Source organism: Podarcis melisellensis (genome assembly GCF_964234715.1).
Source record: "Podarcis melisellensis genome assembly, chromosome: 3".
NCBI classification, from domain to species: domain Eukaryota; kingdom Metazoa; phylum Chordata; class Lepidosauria; order Squamata; family Lacertidae; genus Podarcis; species Podarcis melisellensis.
In genome coordinates, this window is record NC_138530.1 from 115795094 (window position 1) to 115813694 (window position 18601).

General features: G+C 47.2%; 1 protein-coding gene across 1 annotated transcript in view; it reads left to right on the forward strand.

The window, feature by feature from the left end:
- Positions 1 to 18601, forward strand: part of TRAM2 (translocation associated membrane protein 2) — a 46354-nt gene that overhangs the window by 15145 nt on the left and 12608 nt on the right. The window contains exons 2-5 of the mRNA XM_081906473.1: positions 5194 to 5257; positions 11076 to 11185; positions 11950 to 12066; positions 17405 to 17463. Coding sequence (XP_081762599.1) covers positions 5194 to 5257; positions 11076 to 11185; positions 11950 to 12066; positions 17405 to 17463 — 350 coding nt within the window. The remainder of the gene's footprint in view (positions 1 to 5193; positions 5258 to 11075; positions 11186 to 11949; positions 12067 to 17404; positions 17464 to 18601) is intronic.

Genomic DNA, 18601 nt, shown 5'->3' on the forward strand with positions numbered 1-18601 from the left:
TGCTTCCAAGCAAAGTATGCCTAGGTTTAACCCATTTTGGGTTTTTTGCTCCTTCTCAAATTGGTTAAGGCTGCTGATGAATAGGAAAAATGAACCTTCTGCCCAAAAGCATTACAGAGATAATTCAGGGTTCTCTCTCCCTCTCCCCTCCCCCCATCTCTCTCTGTGTTTGCATTTCCTTTCTGTTGAATCATTTATTTTGATCCGGTGACTAACAGCATGTGGAAACCCAACATTTCCTTACTGGTACTGTCACAAGTCATGTTCTCCCAAGTCGAGCCTATGAGCTCTGCTCAATATAGGAGCTCCTATTTCTAGAGCACGTTGAGGTCAACCCACCCAAAAGGCCGTGTGATCTTCAAAGAGTGTCGGTAGTTCTATGTGGAGTCCAGGATAAGGACCTAGTGACCCATTCATTGTAGGAGGCGTTGCCAGCAGCTCCCAAAGGTCCATTTTTAAACCCTCCTCGAATAGAGAACAACCAGAAAACAAACAAATAGCAGAATAAAATACATTCCCGGATGGTTTCACATACAGTTACTAGGCTTATTTGGGGTATAAGGAATCAGAATTAAGGGTGAGCTAGCTATGGATTCTAATAAATATAAATTACCGGTATACACCCTCCAAGTTAATGGTATTTGTAGGTCCTCTCACATTGCAGGCAGCCTGTTGTTATTCTCACAAGGAGATCTACCCCGGAGCCCTAAAGGGGTGTCCTCTTTGGGCTCCAGAGAAGTTCTCCTCATGAGCTGGAGACACAGTAGCGTGCTCCCCATTTAGGCCCATTTCACTTATGTGCACAGGGGGCCGGAATGTAACCCCCACATAAGTGGGGAGTACTTGCTTCTGCAGCTATAGCATTAGAATACTAGTCCAACTCAAAAAGATCTAATGCCCTGTTTTTATGAGAAATACTTGGGAGGTGAATTGCAACTACTGGTGACTGACTTCAGTGCTCCCATTCCTAGGGCATGTTTTTAAGAATTGGTTGGTGAGTCTGGGAGGTCACTAGATGTCTTGAATATCTCACTGCTGATATTTCTTAAATTCTTCAGTTTGGATATGCCCATGGTTTACTCTGTGGATGAGAGTGCCTTTTCCCACAGGTGCTTCTTGCATCTAGCATTCAAAAAGGGATCCTCCTTCATCTTCTTTTAAATGTAGGAGCAAATGGTGTGGTAGACTTATAATCCGGTGGTACCGAATTATTTGGTGAGTGCAAATGGCATTGATGGAAAGTACAAACATCTGTGGAATTGAACCCTGAACCATGATGGGAAAGGGAAATGTCTGGGTTTGTTGACTTTGAGAGTGACCTGAATGAATCGAAGAGCAAACAAACGAATGTTGGCAAGGGCAAATTTAAAATATGCCTTGTGGGGATGTAAAAATACTAAACTTACAGCTGTGATACAGGCACAGGGCATCCTTATCCACAATTTTGACCAGCAGCCTTTTCAGCTGTTGTGTTCTTCAGGTTTTCTTGGGCTTTTGTGTGTGTGTGTGTGTTTTGTTTGTTTGTTTCCCTGGCAGAATCCATAGCATGCCAATATCCTTTCTTTATTGCAATGTCTGGATCTGGGTAAGGGATCGTATCACTGACCTTGCAAGCAGCTGCTGTTCCAAATTCTCCTGGTTTTGAAAAGTCTGTTGCCTATACCTGTATATCCCAGGATCACATTCACTATTGAAATTCGGCCGCCTTTTGAGTGTGAGGCTAGTAGTTGTCTGAATTCCTTGCAGCATGCCGGTCACCTCATAGTAAAGATATTTGCCTAGTATTGCCAGGAAAACTGCTCCCCCCCTAAATTGGCATGAATTTTAAATGTCCCTGCAAATAATAATAATAATAATAATAATAATAATAATAATAATAATAATTTATTTGTACCCCGCCCATCTGGCTGGGTTTCCCCAGCCACTCTGGGCGGCTTCCACAGAGACCAAAAATACACTAAAATGAGATTAAATTCTGTTAAGATAGGACTCCCCTCTGTACAAATGTGTTGAAGAAATAATAGCTCTAGCTCACTTTTATGTCTTCATTTTTTAAAAAAATTGGGAAGCTTAGAACCGCTTGCATTGTTTTATTGTGCATCATTTCTTTAAAGGTGAATTGTGGGTGAAGTATTTGAGATGAAGCAATGAGAGCTGTAGACTGAAAAGTGATTGCAGTGACAGATAAACTTTGACACACCCCCCCCCCAATTTTATATACAACTGTAAATCTTAATGGCAGTGGGGGGGTGATGCATAAGAGAGATATTGCAATAAATTACACTCATAACAGTGTTCAATATGTGTAATATAGAAATCATTAAATCTGTAGCATCATTCCGTGGATACCTCTTGCCTTTTGCTCATTTCGTTTCATTGCAAATACTGACCTGGGTTGCACAACACATCTGAGCGATGAGTGTCTTCAAACTGTCAGGATGGTATTCCACACTAGCCTATTCAGAATAGTCCCATTATATGAGTAACGTAGGTTCATTAATTTCAGTGGGTCTACTCTGAGCAGGACTTAGTTGACTACAGCCTAATGTATTTGACAGGATTCAAGGGCGTCCTGGAACTGCCCAGTTAACGTGGTTTCAAGCCTGCAGGGTTTTTTGTGGTTTGGAAAGCGACAAGGCAATGAATGCACTGAATCATGTGGGGTGAAGAAAGGATTTCTAGGAAGATGTGTTAACATCCCCACAGGCAAATTATGAGGAATACAGAAGGGATACTCCTTGTCATACATGTATTTGGACAATAGTAGTATTTATATATCTGCATTATAATTTATGGAAATGTAACTGATCATATTTACTGTTTTCTATTATTTTTTCTTGTTGTATTTAATGCACTTTTTTCTCCCTCTTCTTTTCTTTGTTTTTTCATCACTTTATTTTCTATAACTTTATTGTCTATAACTGAAATTCTCTCTCTCTCTCTCTTTCACTCACTCATGCACACACACACACACACACACACAGACACACACACACACACACACACACACACACACACACACACATGCAGAGTGGCAGCAAAATGGGAAGAAGCAGAGTGGCTGCCGGCTGCCCCCTTTAGGAGCCTTGGACAAGGCTGGGCTTTCTGTGTCATGCAAGCCACTCAGCGAGAAGTTATCTCCCTGTACTGCTAGAAGAGTAAAGAACCACTGGTGGGAAGAATGTAGAACAAGCAAAACCAAAAAGTAGTTTTTTTTGTGTGTGCTTTTATTGTATATGTGGGGTTTTGTTTCTTTGGGGTCTTCTAGTTGTGTGAGGGGCTTTGAATTGCCTTTGGCAAGAAAAAGCAACCAGTAAATCATCTTCTTCTTCTTCTTCTTCTTCTTCTTCTTCTTCTTCTTCTTCTTCTTCTTCTTCTTCTCTGGTAAGAGAGACAGAAAGAAAACACACAACTGAATGATAAGGAGATACTCTATTTTAGGACCTCTTCTTGAAAACGCTGGTAGACGGGGAAGATGCAGAAGACCCCAAAATCAATAAAATTGTGTTTCAGTTAATCTGTACTTACAAGTGCAGAATATCTTGTGGGCTTCGTGACCAGTGTAGAAGAGGACAGTATTTCACTTCAGTGGTAAAATTGGCTATTGATCAGGTTCTGTTCAGTTCAGCAGTCTGCACCAGGAGAACCCTATCCCTGCATATTGTCTCCCTATTTCTGTGCCCTGTTTGCTGTGACTGCAGTTGCAAGAGCTAAATTTTGCCTGGCCTGCTGCTACTTCCCCCCATCTCTCCCTGCCAGATCAAGAAAGTGAGCCATGCCTAGCTGTTGCAAGTTCTGCTTTCTAGTAATGTAGCTGTTTACTTCCCTTCCCTTCCCAACAAACATAGACACAACTGCTATAGGCTTCAGTCTCCTGGTTATTATTATTATTAGTATTTGTTCTTGCCTGTGTAATTCTTTCCCAGTGGGTGACTCATTGATTTTGTTTGTATTGGGCCCAGTTCCAGCTGCTGCGGTCCTTTCTCCAAGACGGGCTGCTTTTTACTGCAACGTCCATAGCAGAAAGGCAAACTCCTCCTCCGTTCTGCAAATGAACTTCATTTAAAGTCCCTCTTCCGCTCTGAATTTTAAGCCAGTGCCTTTTCGATGTCCATCTGCACCCCTTGGCTGCTGAAGGTTGTGCTTTCTTCTGTTTCAAGATTTTTAGCTATATTTCACCCAGAGTGCATACTTGACATAATGGGTATACAGTGAGGAACCGGCGGCTAATACTTGCCTTCATTTTTTCCGCTTGATGCTTCCTAGCTACAAACTCCTTATTTATCTTGGCTCTGCTTGACTAACTTCCTTCTTCATATCCTTGCTAGCCTCTATGCCTTAACCCATGCTTGGATTCCCATCTGCCTCTTCTGATGTTTATCCTCAGGGACCTGGAAATCTTGGGGTAATTTGTCCCCTCTTCTTTGGTTCGGAATGAATTGGATGCTCTACAGCTTTCAACAGGGCCTTTTGCCTCCTCAACAGCTGCATAGCAGGCAGTAGTTTTGTAGGACAGTCTTCCCCCATCATGCAATGACCAGACAAGCTTGGGGTGCTGATTTTTTTAGCTGCCCTACCCTGGCAGGAGGGCTTTACTGGTCCCCTGGTTTTTCTTCAGCTCAAGCACTTAAGCCTGGCTTGGGGAAAAGGAGACCAGTGGCAAACGCTCTTCTTTAGAGATGAGGTAGCGGAAGAATTATCCCACCTGGAGGAAATTCTAGGCACATACAGATTCAGTCATTCACCAAAAAAAAGCATAGAAACTTGAAGCTCAGGCAGCAGCACTTCTGTCTCCTGGAAGCAGGAAGCACATCTGCAACAGGGGTAGCCAACCTTGTGCCCTCAAGATGCTTTGGGCCACAATGCCCACCAGCCCTGTCTGTTGGCCGGGTGAGCTGGGGCCGATCGCAGCTGCAGTCCAAAAGCTATGGCAGGCTCCAAGTTGGTTTCCTATGTTTCTGCAGTCTCGCATATTTGTGTTCACTTGCAGGAAAAGTGAATTTAACTTCTCGCTTTTCAAAATAATTTGCAGTGGAGTCCTTCCTGTCGAGGATGTTGGAGTAGTAGGATAGGGTTATCACTGTGGTAGCACCCTTTTGTTGTGATGGTGGGACCCACAAGCTGCCTGCGACAAAAAGATTTCCATTTGGACTTCCGTGCAAACTAATAGAGCAACTTACTTTGTCTTTACAGGTCACAGCCAAGACTGCCTTCTTGTTCATCTTACCTCAGTACAACGTCAGTGTGCCTACAGCAGGTAAGGCAGCCTATGCATACCTTGGTAGCACTTTGGTGGTATTAAACCCTGTTTGGTGGCCTGCAAGCTATGAGCCCTGGATTTCCCATTAGCTAGGTTTGTGTCACCACCATGACAGTCCAGCTTCCTTGTGATTATATCGCCTGTGGGCCTTGCTCTCCCTCCATTTATCCCATAGATGGGCAGGGTATAAATAATAAAATTATTATTATTATAACCGCATGGTGAGGGAATCTGTGGCCCTCCACAGGGGGCATGAAAGCACCCCCTACCACCCGTGCTTGGTTGCCTCACCCCAGAAATTTGTTAACAAGCCCTGCATGTTGGGAATGGGTTGTGACATAAAAGGAGACAGAGGAATGCTTATTTTATGTCCCCTTTCCTCCTCCAGCTCTCAGGCCAGATGTTTATCTTTTTCTGGAAAAGTGAGGGACTCCCCCCCCCCCCCGCAACCTTTCCCACCCTATTGTCAACATGTCGTCATAAAGGTTTCAGTGTGTTCGGTTTATTTTTTTTATTAGATGGTTTCCAACCTCCTCCTATGAATATCTGAGCAGTAACATGGGGGACAGGAGGCAGGCGGGTGTGGAGGACTCCCTGGTCCTGAATGGGGTAACCGTGCCCCTGAAGGACCAGGTGCACAGCCTGGGAGTCATTCTGGACTCACAGATGTCCATGGAGGCACAGGTCAATTCTGTGTCCAGGGCAGCTGTTTACCAGCTCCATCTGGTACGCAGGCTGAGACCCTACCTGCCTGCAGACTGTCTCACCAGAGTGGTGCATGCTCTAGTTATCTCTCGCTTGGACTACTGCAATGCGCTCTATGTGGGGCTACCTTTGAAGGTACTACAACTAATCCAGAATGCGGCAGCTAGACTGGTAACTGGGAGCGGCCGCTGAGACTACATAACACCGGTCTTAAAAGACCTATACTGGCTCCCAGTACCTTTTTGAGCACAGTTCAAAGTGTTGGTGCTGACCTTTAAACGGCCTCGGTCCAGTATACCTGAAGGAGCGTCTCCACCTCCATCGTTCTGCCCGGACACTGAGGTCCAGTGCCGAGGGCCTTCTGGCGGTTCCCTCGCTGCAAGAAGCCAAGTTACAAGGAACCAGGCAGAGGGCCTTCTCAGTAGTGGCACCTGCCCTGTGGAACGCCCTCCCACCAGATGTCAAAGAGAAAAATAACTACCAAACTTTTAGAAGACATCTGAAGGCAGCCCTGTTTAGGGAAGCTTTTAATGTTTAATAGGTTATTGTATTTTAGTGTTTTGTTGGAAACCCAGCCAGATGGGCGGGGTATAAATAAATTATTATTATTATTATTATTATTATTATTATTATTATTATTATTATCTGGTGTCTGCGGCTAGACTACACAGTAGGAACATGTCAAGCTCTCTGCAGTTTTCATTTTGGTGAAGCAGCTCTGCATGGGTGAGACTGAAAGCAGAGGAGCTGTTTACATGGAAGGCTGAACAACCCCTTTCGTAAGCCCATCAATTCTCCACTCCAGGTTGTTCCTCCCTGGCCCTGGTTTTGTGGGTTTTCAAAATTTGTGTGTATGTGTGTGCCATAGGAAAACCTACTGGGGTACTGATATGGAGCAGGGAAACAGATGGACTGAAGAAAGGGTTAAGCATTCTTTCCTCTCGGCCACAGTCCCCTCCCCGGAAGCTGCTTTCTAGCGAAAAGCCAGCATTAGGCTTCTAACGTGTGTTTGCACAAAACATGCAGCAACTCCTTGAGGCTGAGAATGATGTCTGTGGTTCCAGGACACGTCATGTGAAATGCCGTATTTATAAACAATGCACAGTTGATGAGAACAATAAGCTAAAACCACAAGACGAAGCAAAATGGCAAGAGCAGGAAAATGGGAGTGCAGCAGTACCACCCCAGGGGAAGCTTCTGCTCCCACAAATGGCCACCCGGGGCATTGCCCTTCTCAGGTCCTCCTGGCACCCTTCCTCCTCCTCGCCTGCGCTATGGCAAGCCTGCCCAGCTCTTTGCCCCAGGAGGTGAGGAAAAGTGGTTGCAGGCAGGCGGAGGGGAGAGGCAAGAGGTCCCACAGTTCTCTGCGCCACTTGGAGACTTAAGGGGCCATGCTCATTATCCAAGGGAAGAAAAAAAAGAGAGAGAGAAATATTTCACTAAGAAGGCCCTGTTTGAACTTAGAGCGGCATCGCCTGTGTGCTCATAAAGCACTTCCAAACGGAGGTGCTCCCTGAGGCCTTCCTTTCGCAGCTGTGGAAATACCCAGCTTGAGTCACCCACTTCACGATGTGCCTCGCTGTTGCTGGGGTCTTTGGCATGTGCCCTGAACCACAGCTCTTCTAGAAACGGAGTGTGGGCTGGCTCTGGATGCTTGCCTCAGACATACAAATGCTTTAGGTCTGACTCACATGACAACCTGAGCCTCATATTCAAATGATCCGCGTGCTGATGCAAAGAGCTAGATTAGCAACCCTGGAGACTGAGGGTTTCTGTCTGTCTATGCACTGAGATTGTACGGTCTGCTCTGTTGGGGCATCGCAGTATAAACTTAGCTGCCCGTGTTACCAATTTAATATCTCCAGGCTGGTGACAGTAATTCTGAGACGAGATGGGTCTCAATGGAGGCTTCCTTTGAAATGCAAACAACAGACTTAGGAGGTAGTAAAAGTTGAATTTTCTCACCACCACCTTCTCAGACTTCCCCATGGCTACTATTTGCGCAACAAAAAAGTGCACATTAATCTAGGGACCTCAGTTGCTCATGCAGGGGCTACAGGGTTCAGATAATTATCCCTGGTTTGTAATGTTAACACCCTGCAATAAAGAACCAAGGGGGCTCCAAAGGCACTTCCCACTTTTACCTTAGGTAAAGGGACCCCTGACCATTAGGTTCAGTCGTGACCGACTTTGGGATTGTGGCGCTCATCTCGCTTTACTGGCCGAGGGAGCTGGTGTACAGCTTCCGGGTCATGTGGCCAGCATGACTAAGCAACTTCTGGCAAACCAGAGCAGCACATGGAAACACCGTTTACCTTCCCGCCGGAGTGGTACCTATTTATCTACTTGCATTTTGATGTGCTTTCGAACTGCTAGGTTGGCAGGACCAAGCAATGGGAGCTCACCCCGTCACAGGGATTCAAACCGCCAACCTTCTGATCGGCAAGTCCTAGGGTCTGTGCTTTAACCCACAGCGCCACCTACGTCCCTTAGGATACCAGACTACAAAATATGCATACCTCATGCCTGTTGTGAGTGGGGGGGGACACACCTTTAAATCACTACTCTTCAAGGTGCAAGACACAAATGTGGAAGTAACTTGGATGCTTGAGGGCTTTGTCCTAGACCCACTTAGAGGACATTTTTACAGCTGACATGTTGAGAGGATGTTTGTCACATGTACAAAAAGCTGGAAGGGGTAGCTAACATCATACGGAGTCAAGAGTTAAAGCGCTCTTGACAGACTAGAACATTGGGATGCAGGCAGCCTTAAACGTGAGTCAGCAGTGCAACAGGGCAGCCAATAAGGCTAATGCATTTCTAGACTCCACCATCAGAAGTGCTGTGTTCAGGTCATGAATAGGCATTGGGTCCTGCCTGTTTTCCTTTGGACATTCCTCTTCTGAAACACTCCAGAATGATCCCTCCAAACTGGGAGAATGGGCAGTAAAATGGCAAATGCAATTCAATGTAAGCAAGTTCAAAGTGAGGCACACTGGGCCAAAACCAAATCTAGTTTCACATACATGCTCATGGGGTGTGAACATGGGGTGACAACCAGGTACGAGAGTTTAGGGTCATAGCTGCTAGCTTCTCAAAGATGTCGACCCAGAGTGTGGCAGCTGTGAAACGGGCAAATTCTGTGCTAGGGATCATTAGGAAAGGGGTTTTAAAAATTCCCAATATGATAACAGCTTCGTGCAAATCCATGGCGTGAGCTCACCTGGAATGCTGTGTGCAGTTCTAGTTGTCTCACCTCAAAGAGGATCCTGCAGAACTGGAAGAGGGCAAGAAAAGACCAAGCAAAATGACGAAGGGAATGGAGGACCTCTGTATGGGGAAAGGTTCAAATGTTTGGGGCTTTTTATTTTATAGAAAAGGCGAGTAAGAAGTGATGTCGTTGAATCAAGCCTGTTGTGGAGATAGTGGATGGGTAATTTTTTCCTCCCTCTCTCAATACTTAAGGAACATTCAATGAAACTGTTGGAAGATTCAGGACACCCCCAGAAAAGCACTTCAGACAGCACATAGTTAAACCATGGCATTCCCTCCCACAAGTGTCAATGGTTGGCTGCCAATTTGGATTATTTATAAGAGGATGGGACAGATAAATGGAGGACAAAGCTCTCAGTGGCTATGTACCCTGAGAGCTCTGTTTCTGCCTCCGCTGTCAGAGGCACTGGGCCTCTGAATTTCAGGCACTGGGAATCACAGGAGGACCAAGTGGGGTTGCGATCAGGTCCTGTTTGCTGGCTTCTCATAGGCACCTGGTTGGCCTTTGTGAGAACAGGACGCTGGACTACATGGGCCTTTGGTCTGCTCCAGCAGGACTCTTCTTACGTTCGGGCGCAAGAGTTTTAAGAAGGGCATCGACAAACTGCAGTGTGCTCAGAGTAGGACAGCAAGAAGGCGAAGGGTCTCAACACCAAGTCCTGTGATGAATGATTGAAAAAGCTGAGTTTAGACTGTCAGGGGAGACACAACAGTCATCTTCAAATGTCGCACGGAAGATGAGCAGGCATGTTCCCTTTGTTCCAGAGAACAGGATTAGAACCAGTGTAGGGAAATAGATTTTGGCTAAATATTAGGAGAGAGAAGCCTCTTAAAGATGAGAGCTGCTTGACTCCCTTGGAAGGTGGGGGGCTCTCCTTCGCTGGAGGTATTTAAGCAGAACCTGGGAGCCCATCTGTTGGTGATGCTGCAATCACATCCCTCTTTACAGATCCTGCACTCTGTGACCCCCCAAGGTCCCCCTCCTTCCTTCCAGTGGTTCTGTGCCGCTGCTTCTATATTAGGATTGCAAGTTGTTGAGCTTCTTGGTTCTGTTTGCAAAAACCCAGACATCATGCCGAGTTTTTTAAAAATCCCCCCGGATGGTAATTTTGTCCTTGGAATCCTGGACATGTCCAGGAAAATCCAGACATATGGCAACCCTGTTCTATATGTCATGACAAGAAAGTTGTAATGTCAATGTACACCCTCCATTCACAGCTGACATGAGTTGTGTATCTGTTCTGGTGCATCCATACACAAGGGACAAATGTAAACTGAGAAGCAGTCCTGAGCTGGATTCTGCTGCTAACTGTCTTGGGTCATTCGCAGGTCACTGTGTTTCGCTATGGAACTGTGATCTTGACCCATCCACAGTCATGAAAAATAGGTGAGTTGAGGTCCCTTGGTCTTCCCAGGGTCCTCTGAACCACTTCACCTTCTGATTGACACCCCCCTGCCTCCAAGGAACGTGGCAATAAATCCGAGGATGAAGGGAGTTCATGGGACACTTATCTCAGAATAACACATCATGCAAACAGGCTCTCAGAGAACCAACCACCTTTGCTGCCGATGGGTGGGAAGAAGATGTAAACGTGTGTGTGTGTGTGTGTGTGTGTGTGTGTTGAACTGTCCACATCTGCTCTGCATTCTGGTTAAATTCAGTTCTTCTACGCTAATGGTGGTCTCTTTCTGCTTCTTGCCAACATTTGAGCTAATTCTTTGTTACGTAGATCCTGCCACTTAGCGGGTGCCTTTAAAAGTTTGATCCCTATATGGCTTCTCAGCTTAACTCTTTAATGTCAATCTCTTCCTCCCTTACCCCACTCCTCTTCTTCAGATGGTGAAATTGTTCTCTATCACTACGGGCTGAAGGATTTGGTCACAATCCTCTTCTACATCTTCATAGCAATAATTCTGCATGCTGTGGTGCAGGAGTATGCCTTGGACGTAAGTCTTGCTTTTCATACAAGCTAGCCAATACCTACACCGCTCCCTTGTGCTGTGGGCAGTAGAACATTTCAGATTTACAGTTGCTTTTTACAGTGGCCCCATGGCACCAGGAAAGTATTTAGTCCCGTTTTCTAGAAGGTGAAATGGACTTGAAGAGGAATGTTACGCTTTGTTTCTCATTCAGCTTTTGCCAAACTGTGGGACTGAAGAATGTGAACTTGTGTCATTGTGACAACTATAACTTCCCTCTCTTAACTTTCAAGTCTTCTTTCTTTCTTTCTTTCTTTCTTTCTTTCTTTCTTTCTTTCTTTCTTTCTTTCTTTCTTTCTTTCTTTCTTTCTTTCTTTCTTTCTTTCTTTCTTCTTTCCTGGCTGGAACAAGTCAGTTGCCTTCCCAGGTCTGCTTCTGCTTGTTCCTGAGGTTGGGTGAGATTTTCTTTTCTTTTCAGTCTTCTCCTTTTGGGGTCCCTCTGACGTCTTCAGGCTTTTGTGGCGTTGCTCTCTCCTTCTTCCTTCACTGGGCCTTGTCTCGTTTTGCATTTTAGGGTGGACTGACTGCACCCACAAATAATGGCTGCTGGTTATTAAGCCAAGTCAAAACATCTGGTGGACCCTTTTTTGGTATCCTCTGATCACCTGATTTGAACTTTCCAGGGCTGGCATAGTCACATGCCAAAAAGAAGCTTTGAGCTACTGTGTCTTGAGAACGTAGGATGCTTTGGTTTTTTCTTCCCTTCTTTCTGAATTTTTGTTTTCTTCTAGAAAATCAACCGGAGGCTCCACCTTTCCAAGATCAAGCACAGCAAGTTCAATGAATCTGGGCAGCTGGTAGCGTTTCATATTGCCTCCATGGCCTGGTGCTTATATGTACTGGCAACGGTAAGCTTCCTTTAGAAAGATGGGACGTGAATTTATACATGGGGGGTGCAGCTTGCTTTCTCTGCTCTTGCTCTTTGCGCACATGTGATCACATTACAGGGAGTGGCCAAACAGGGTCACCTTATTGAAAGCACCTCTTAATTCAGGATGTGAGTCTGCTGGTAGGACTTAGAGGGAATGGTTCAAACTCTCCCTACATACACTGCTGACTTTGAAAAGTGTATTGATGTCCACTTGCTATTCAGGTCACATTCTGAACCCAAAGTGGGAATTGTATGACATACCAAAACAAGTATTTTGGTATAGAAATTCAAAATCTGGCTCTGTGATGGACCTCAGCCAGTTTTAAATCTGTATGTGTGCAATTTTTTAAAATTAAAGTTCACACTGGGCCACATCTCAGGTTTTATTGTTAGTATATAAAAAAAATTAACAGTTTAGGACCAGATTACATGAAGGACCACCTTGCTCACGCAAACATTATGATCTGCAGAACTTGGACTCCTATGCATGCCATATACTGGTTCATTCTGTATCTGTGAGGAGTCTATAGTTCAGTGTGGCAGCACCGCTGCTTTGAATCGCCCTCTCCCCCCTTGGAACTTACAGTTAGGCAGGTAAACTTGCAGAACTGTTTTAGATGCCTGTTAAAAACTTTCCTCTTTCTACGACATGGGTGTCAAACACAAGGCCCGCAGGCCGAATCCGGCCCGCCAGACCTCGTCATGTGGCCCGTGTAGCTGTCGTTCTCGCTGCTGTTCTCGCCCGTCCAGTGCACCATCGCCTTTCAGCCGCGTCACCTTTCAGCACGAAGGAGGTGGTGAGCAGAGAGGCCGCCTCCGGAGGTCCCCTGCCGGCGCAACCCCGCAGGCCGCCCACCTCGTCCCGTGGGCGGCCGCGTCTCTGGCGGCCGGTCCGGCAGGCGTGCTGCCCAGGAGGTGCCCAGCGCGAGCAGCAAGCAGAGCGGAGCTGCCCGGCCGGACGCTCCTCCGCGCCCCAGCTGCTGCTGCTGGCGCCATGCTCGGCCTCCGCTGCGCCACCGGGCAGGGATGCGAGTCTGGCAGGCGAGGCACGGAGGCGGAGGACAGGAGGGAGGGAGCCGAGATGGAGGCGGGAGCGTGCCGCGGACGCACAGTGTGGGAAACAACGTGCCAGCAGGGCTTCCACGCCCAGGCGAGGCGCAGCGCCGCCCTCTGCCGGCCGGCCCCACCGAGCCCCGGAGCCTGGCCGGCCGCCTTCCCTGATGGCTGCTGGCAGCAGGGTTGCAGCGGGCGCGCCAGAGCAAGTGGATGGGAGCCCCGCGCCCGGCGCCTCCTCCGCCTCAGCTTGCCACGGACAAGGGGAGGTGGCTGCCTCAGGCAGCAGGATCCACAGGGGCAGCTCGGTCCGTCGTGGAAATTTGCTTCCTCCACCAACGCCAGATCTGGTGCCGTGCAGGCGCCTCACCCGCCCCGAGCCAAGGGAGCACAAAATAATGATAACGATGCTTATTTATTCTATTGGGGGGCGGGGCACCAAATTTTGTCCTCACTCAGGGTGGATGCCATATTACCAAAGTCTGCCCCTGGCCCCCCTCAATGGGATCTGAAATCCAATAAATTCCTAGGAGTGCCCCTGTCCGTACTGAGTAAGCCCCTCAGCCCCTAAAATCAGACGATACCAACTTTTTAACATAGTGATAGTGATGTTGTGATACGGTAGCGATATATTGCAGTGTTGAAAAGCAGAGGGAGGAACAAGCAGCATTGCCCCCCCTCAGAAACTGGGGTGCAACCGGCACATCTCCCCCCCCCACCAGCGCCTGGCACAGGGAGGAGGCAGCAACAGGTGGAGAAGGAAGAGAAGGCACAGACAAGCCCCAGCCACAAAACGCAGGCCGGTAAAGGTGCCCTCAGACTGGGCCTGCACAAAGTTATGATACATCACCACAGGGGCAGACTTTAGTAATCTTTCATAACAGGGGTGTCTGCCTGAATAAAATATTGAGGGGGGGCAGGTAGGCCCCACCTCACATCATCATCCTCATCATCATAATTTATTACTGGTCAAAGACCAGCTCGAACCTCACATAATTTATCACATGCCACACACACCCCATTTAAATGTCAAAGCCCATCAACTTCGGGGGTCTCAGCCTGCTCAAATATTTTAGGCCGATACAACCGGCCCTTTGAGGGTCACCAAACTGCTGATGCGGCCCCCAATGAATTTGAGTTTGACACCCCTGTTCTACAAGAACTGTCCGGATATATAACTTTGTTCATACTTTTCAATTTGAATTTGTATATCATTGATGATTATTCTGTACACTGATTTTCTAAGCAGTTTATATATTTTTCCTACCAATCCCTTTTGCACCTTGAACACAAGGGAGCACAAATGTTCTAAAATGAATCTGGGGTTTCTGGTTACTTTCTGCAGTCACCCCAGATACCGGGGTGGGGTTTTCTGATATGCAGGCTTCCCAGGTGTTGTTGGCCTACAACTCCCATCATCCCTAGCTAGCAGGACCAGTGGTCAGGGATGATGGGAGTTGTAGGCCAACAACATCTGGGATCCCAAGGTCGAGAAAGGCTGTCCTAGAGAATGGCTTCTTGGGTTGTTTTGCCCCAAGGCAGACTTCTCCTACTGTAGAATCATAGAATCATAGAGTTGGAAGAGACCACAAGGGCCATCGAGTCCAACCCCCTGCCAAGCAGGAAACACCATCAGAGCACTCCTGACATATGGTTGTCAAGCCTCTGCTTAAAGACCTCCAAAGAAGGAGACTCCACCACACTCCTTGGCAGCAAATTCCACTGTCGAACAGCTCTTACTGTCAGGAAGTTCTTCCTAATGTTTAGGTGGAATCTTCTTTCTTGTAGTTTGGATCCATTGCTCCGTGTCCGCTTCTCTGGAGCAGCAGAAAACAACCTTTCTCCCTCCTCTATGTGACATCCTTTTATATATTTGAACATGGCTATCATATCACCCCTTAACCTCCTCTTCTCCAGGCTAAACATGCCCAGCTCCCTTAGCCGTTCCTCATAAGGCATCGTTTCCAGGCCTTTGACCATTTTGGTTGCCCTCCTCTGGACACGTTCCAGTTTGTCAGTGTCCTTCTTGAATGACACTGTGGTGTCATTTCTTTCAGCAATGCAGTCTGAGAGGCCACCATTGTTAATCGCACGGGATCCTCATTTGACCCTGCTTCTTGAGCTTCCTGTTACAGTTGACTTCCGTATGGCAGATATCTTAGCTTCAAGACAAACCTCCACTAACCACAAAAGGCCCAATTCTGAATTACTTCCTTCCATGGCCATTGTGACAGGCAGTGAGCCTATCTGCAAAGCAAAGGAAGTCAATGTGACCTTGTTCCTTAAGGAAGTCTCCTTGGGTGTTGCTGCCTGCAGTGCCATCAGACTACTAGCTGCTGCTTTTTCCTGTTGCTACGCATCTCCCCGTGGGTCCATTTCCACATGGGTTGTGGCACAGACCAGAGGACAAGCACTCGGCTTGCATCACTGAGTACAGCCAGTGCTTTTGGTCTTCTCAGATACATGGCCTGCCGCTGCCTCCGAGGATGGGAAAATAACGAATGCCAGCTCGCTTGCTGGAACTCCAGTTGCATCATAACCATACCAGTTATGGCTTTTACATTGAATGACTTTGGTAGAGGTACTGGGCTGGGCTCATCTTGAAATGTGTGGGAAATTGATCACAGTGTTGCTGGTTTAAATCTACTTACAGATAGGTAGCCGTGTTGGTCTGCCATAGTCAAAACAAAAAAATTCCTTCCAGTAGCACCTTAAAGACCAACTAAGTTAGTTCTTGGTATGAGCTTTCGTGTGCATGCTTTCGTGTGTATCTGAAGAAGTGTGCATGCACACGAAAGCTCATACCAAGAACTAACTTAGTTGGTCTTTAAGGTGCTACTGGAAGGAATTTTTTTGGTTTAAATCTATTTGCAAATGGCACTTTTGAGGGGGGCAGATACTTCCCTGCAGCTGAGCCTTGGGGGGACCTTCAGAAGGAGAGGTGGGGGTGAATTGGGGACCTGGTTCCATTTCTCAAACCTTCTCTTCAGCCCATCTGCCTCGAGAAAGAAGCAGCAGGATCACTTTTATCTAAGAGGCTTTGTCAGCCAAGCTTCTCTCCCTCCCCATCACACCCCTTTATGCCCAGGTTGCTTAAGCAGGGCCTCTTGTCTCCTGAGTAAACATCTCAAGCTGTTTCTGTGCCAGAGCTGATGATGCCTGGCTGAAGGAGAATTCTCTGAGCCCTGAAACTCGAGTTTTGCCCAGCAGCCACTTCCGTCCTCTGCAGCTGTTTTACGGTTTCATTCTGCATCTGACTTTCATATTCTGAACTTTGAGTGTTGGGATTTGCATTTGTGTGTGTATTGGAGGGGGCGTGTCTTTCCTGTTTCAATACCCTGGTCTCAAACCATTGGTGAGTTAGGGACTTCCCCTGCATGCAAAGTCAAGCTGTGGCAGATTGAGCAGACGAGACCCAGAGTGGGTCCAGCAGTCAAGAAGGCAGCTTCCACACATGCTGCTTGCAGAGGGAAATGAGGGACAGATGGGGTTCATCAACCCAGGAAGGTTGCCCATCTAGGAGGAGGAAAAACACTGAAACTTCCACTGCCTTGCAGGATATCTTCAGGAGAAGAAAAGGCTCAGGAGTAAACCCTACGCTCATCTAGAGTGGAGTCCCTAAGACAGTTGGATGGCATCCTGTATGCTTCCTTCCGGCAACTCCTGCAGCCAAGCTAGGGCCAAACACATTGCTCTGCTTCCCTTTGGACCACATCACAGGGACCAAGAGGGGAGTCTTGTTATCCAGACAGCCCAAGACCTCCAGACACGCTGCCAAGACTTGAGCCCCAGGGAGGTCACTTTGGTGTTGCTAACACAGTGGTTTGACTTCGTCCCCAGATGCCACTCCATTGTCCCTCAAGACAGACAGAGGCCAACAACCAACCCCACTCATCTGCTGTTGCTGAAAATCCAGGCTGCACAACCTGTGGCCCTCCATTTGTTGCTGAACTCTGCATCCCATCAGCCCCTGCCGGCCTTGCCAGGTAGTCTGGGCGTTGTAGTCCAACAACATCTGGAGGGTCGCAGGTTCCCCACCCTTGTCGTAGAAAGAACTTCCCCACCTTTTGCTTATTGTACAAAGAAAAGGTGTCTATATTTTGCACAGAGTCTTCCGCAATAGCTTGCAATTGTCACCTAGATGTATCAACTTTAGCAGAGGCGATGGGGACTTGGGTGACTGTTGTTTAGCCAGACTTCGCTGCTAACTCACCTTTCTTCCCCACTCCCTCTCTTACTTTGTGTGTCTTCCTTCATTTCAGGAAGGATACTTATCAAACCCCAAGAGTCTGTGGGAGAACTACCCTCATGTTAATCTCCCGTAAGTAGCCACAGAGTACAACCACTTCCTTCCTTGTTGGTTTATCTGAGGTCAGGAGTGAGTGATATCAGGAATAAGGGTGAATTGAGTACTTCAGTTGCATCTTCAAACCGGCCAGAAGTGATCCTGCAGCCCCCTCCTGTGTGCGATGCTGATATTGCAAGCTTAATCCTTGTCCGTAAGAACCTGAGGTGGCCTTGCTGGCTCCTGCCAAAGACCTCTCTGCTCCAGGATCTTGTTCTCACAGTGGCCAACCAGATGCCCCAATGGGCAGGCAGGACATGAGCTTGAGAGCCTTCTCCTCTCCTGCGCTGGAATCCCTAGCAATTTGTATTCAGAGACATAGGGTCTCTGCTACTGGAGGCAAGACATAGCCATCAGGACCGGTAGCCTTTCTTCCACAAGATGATCTCGTCTCCTTCTAGAGCTTTCCAAGTGGCCAACAAGCACTATGACTTGTGGTAGTGAATTCTGTTGTTAGGCTTAAAGGCAACCATTTTATTCTAGGGAATGGGGCAACTTCACTTTTCTTGTAGGAGTGTCCTCGTACCTCCAAACTGTCTATGGGCAATAATTCTGCTTCATAAATGGTCTTGCTCCCCATGAGGCCAACTCTTGCGGCTGCTTCCCTTTCCAAGGAAAAGGAAACCATCTGCCGATAGGTGTTGGGAGGGGCAGTCTAGAGCAGGAGAAGAATGGACTGCTCATTTTGCTGGGCGCTTAAAGGTTTGTGTCCCAACCACAGGAAGTTGGTTCCCAAGTAATGCAGACAGCAGCCTTAGCAAACTTCAGGTCCGCTTTTCTGCTCTTGTGTCTGTTCGCAAATCCTGATCTTGATACTTCTCTTAGGAATGTTGGGGTCAAGCACACCTTTCGACTTTGCAGTTCCAGAAAAGTACTCCTTAGATTCTCTCTGATATATCAGTTGTGTCCCTGAAGGCTTTTCCCCCTTCAGTATTAATAACGTCATGTCATCTCAAGAAGGGTGTTTTATGAAAGGAGCTTCAAATACTATCCCTCCGGAAGGTTCGACCCAGCCAGATAAAAAAGATCGTGTTGATTCTACACTCATATGGAGTTCCTTATGCATTCTGAGAAATTGTGTCTGGTTCTTGAACTAAAACCCAGTATTACGTTT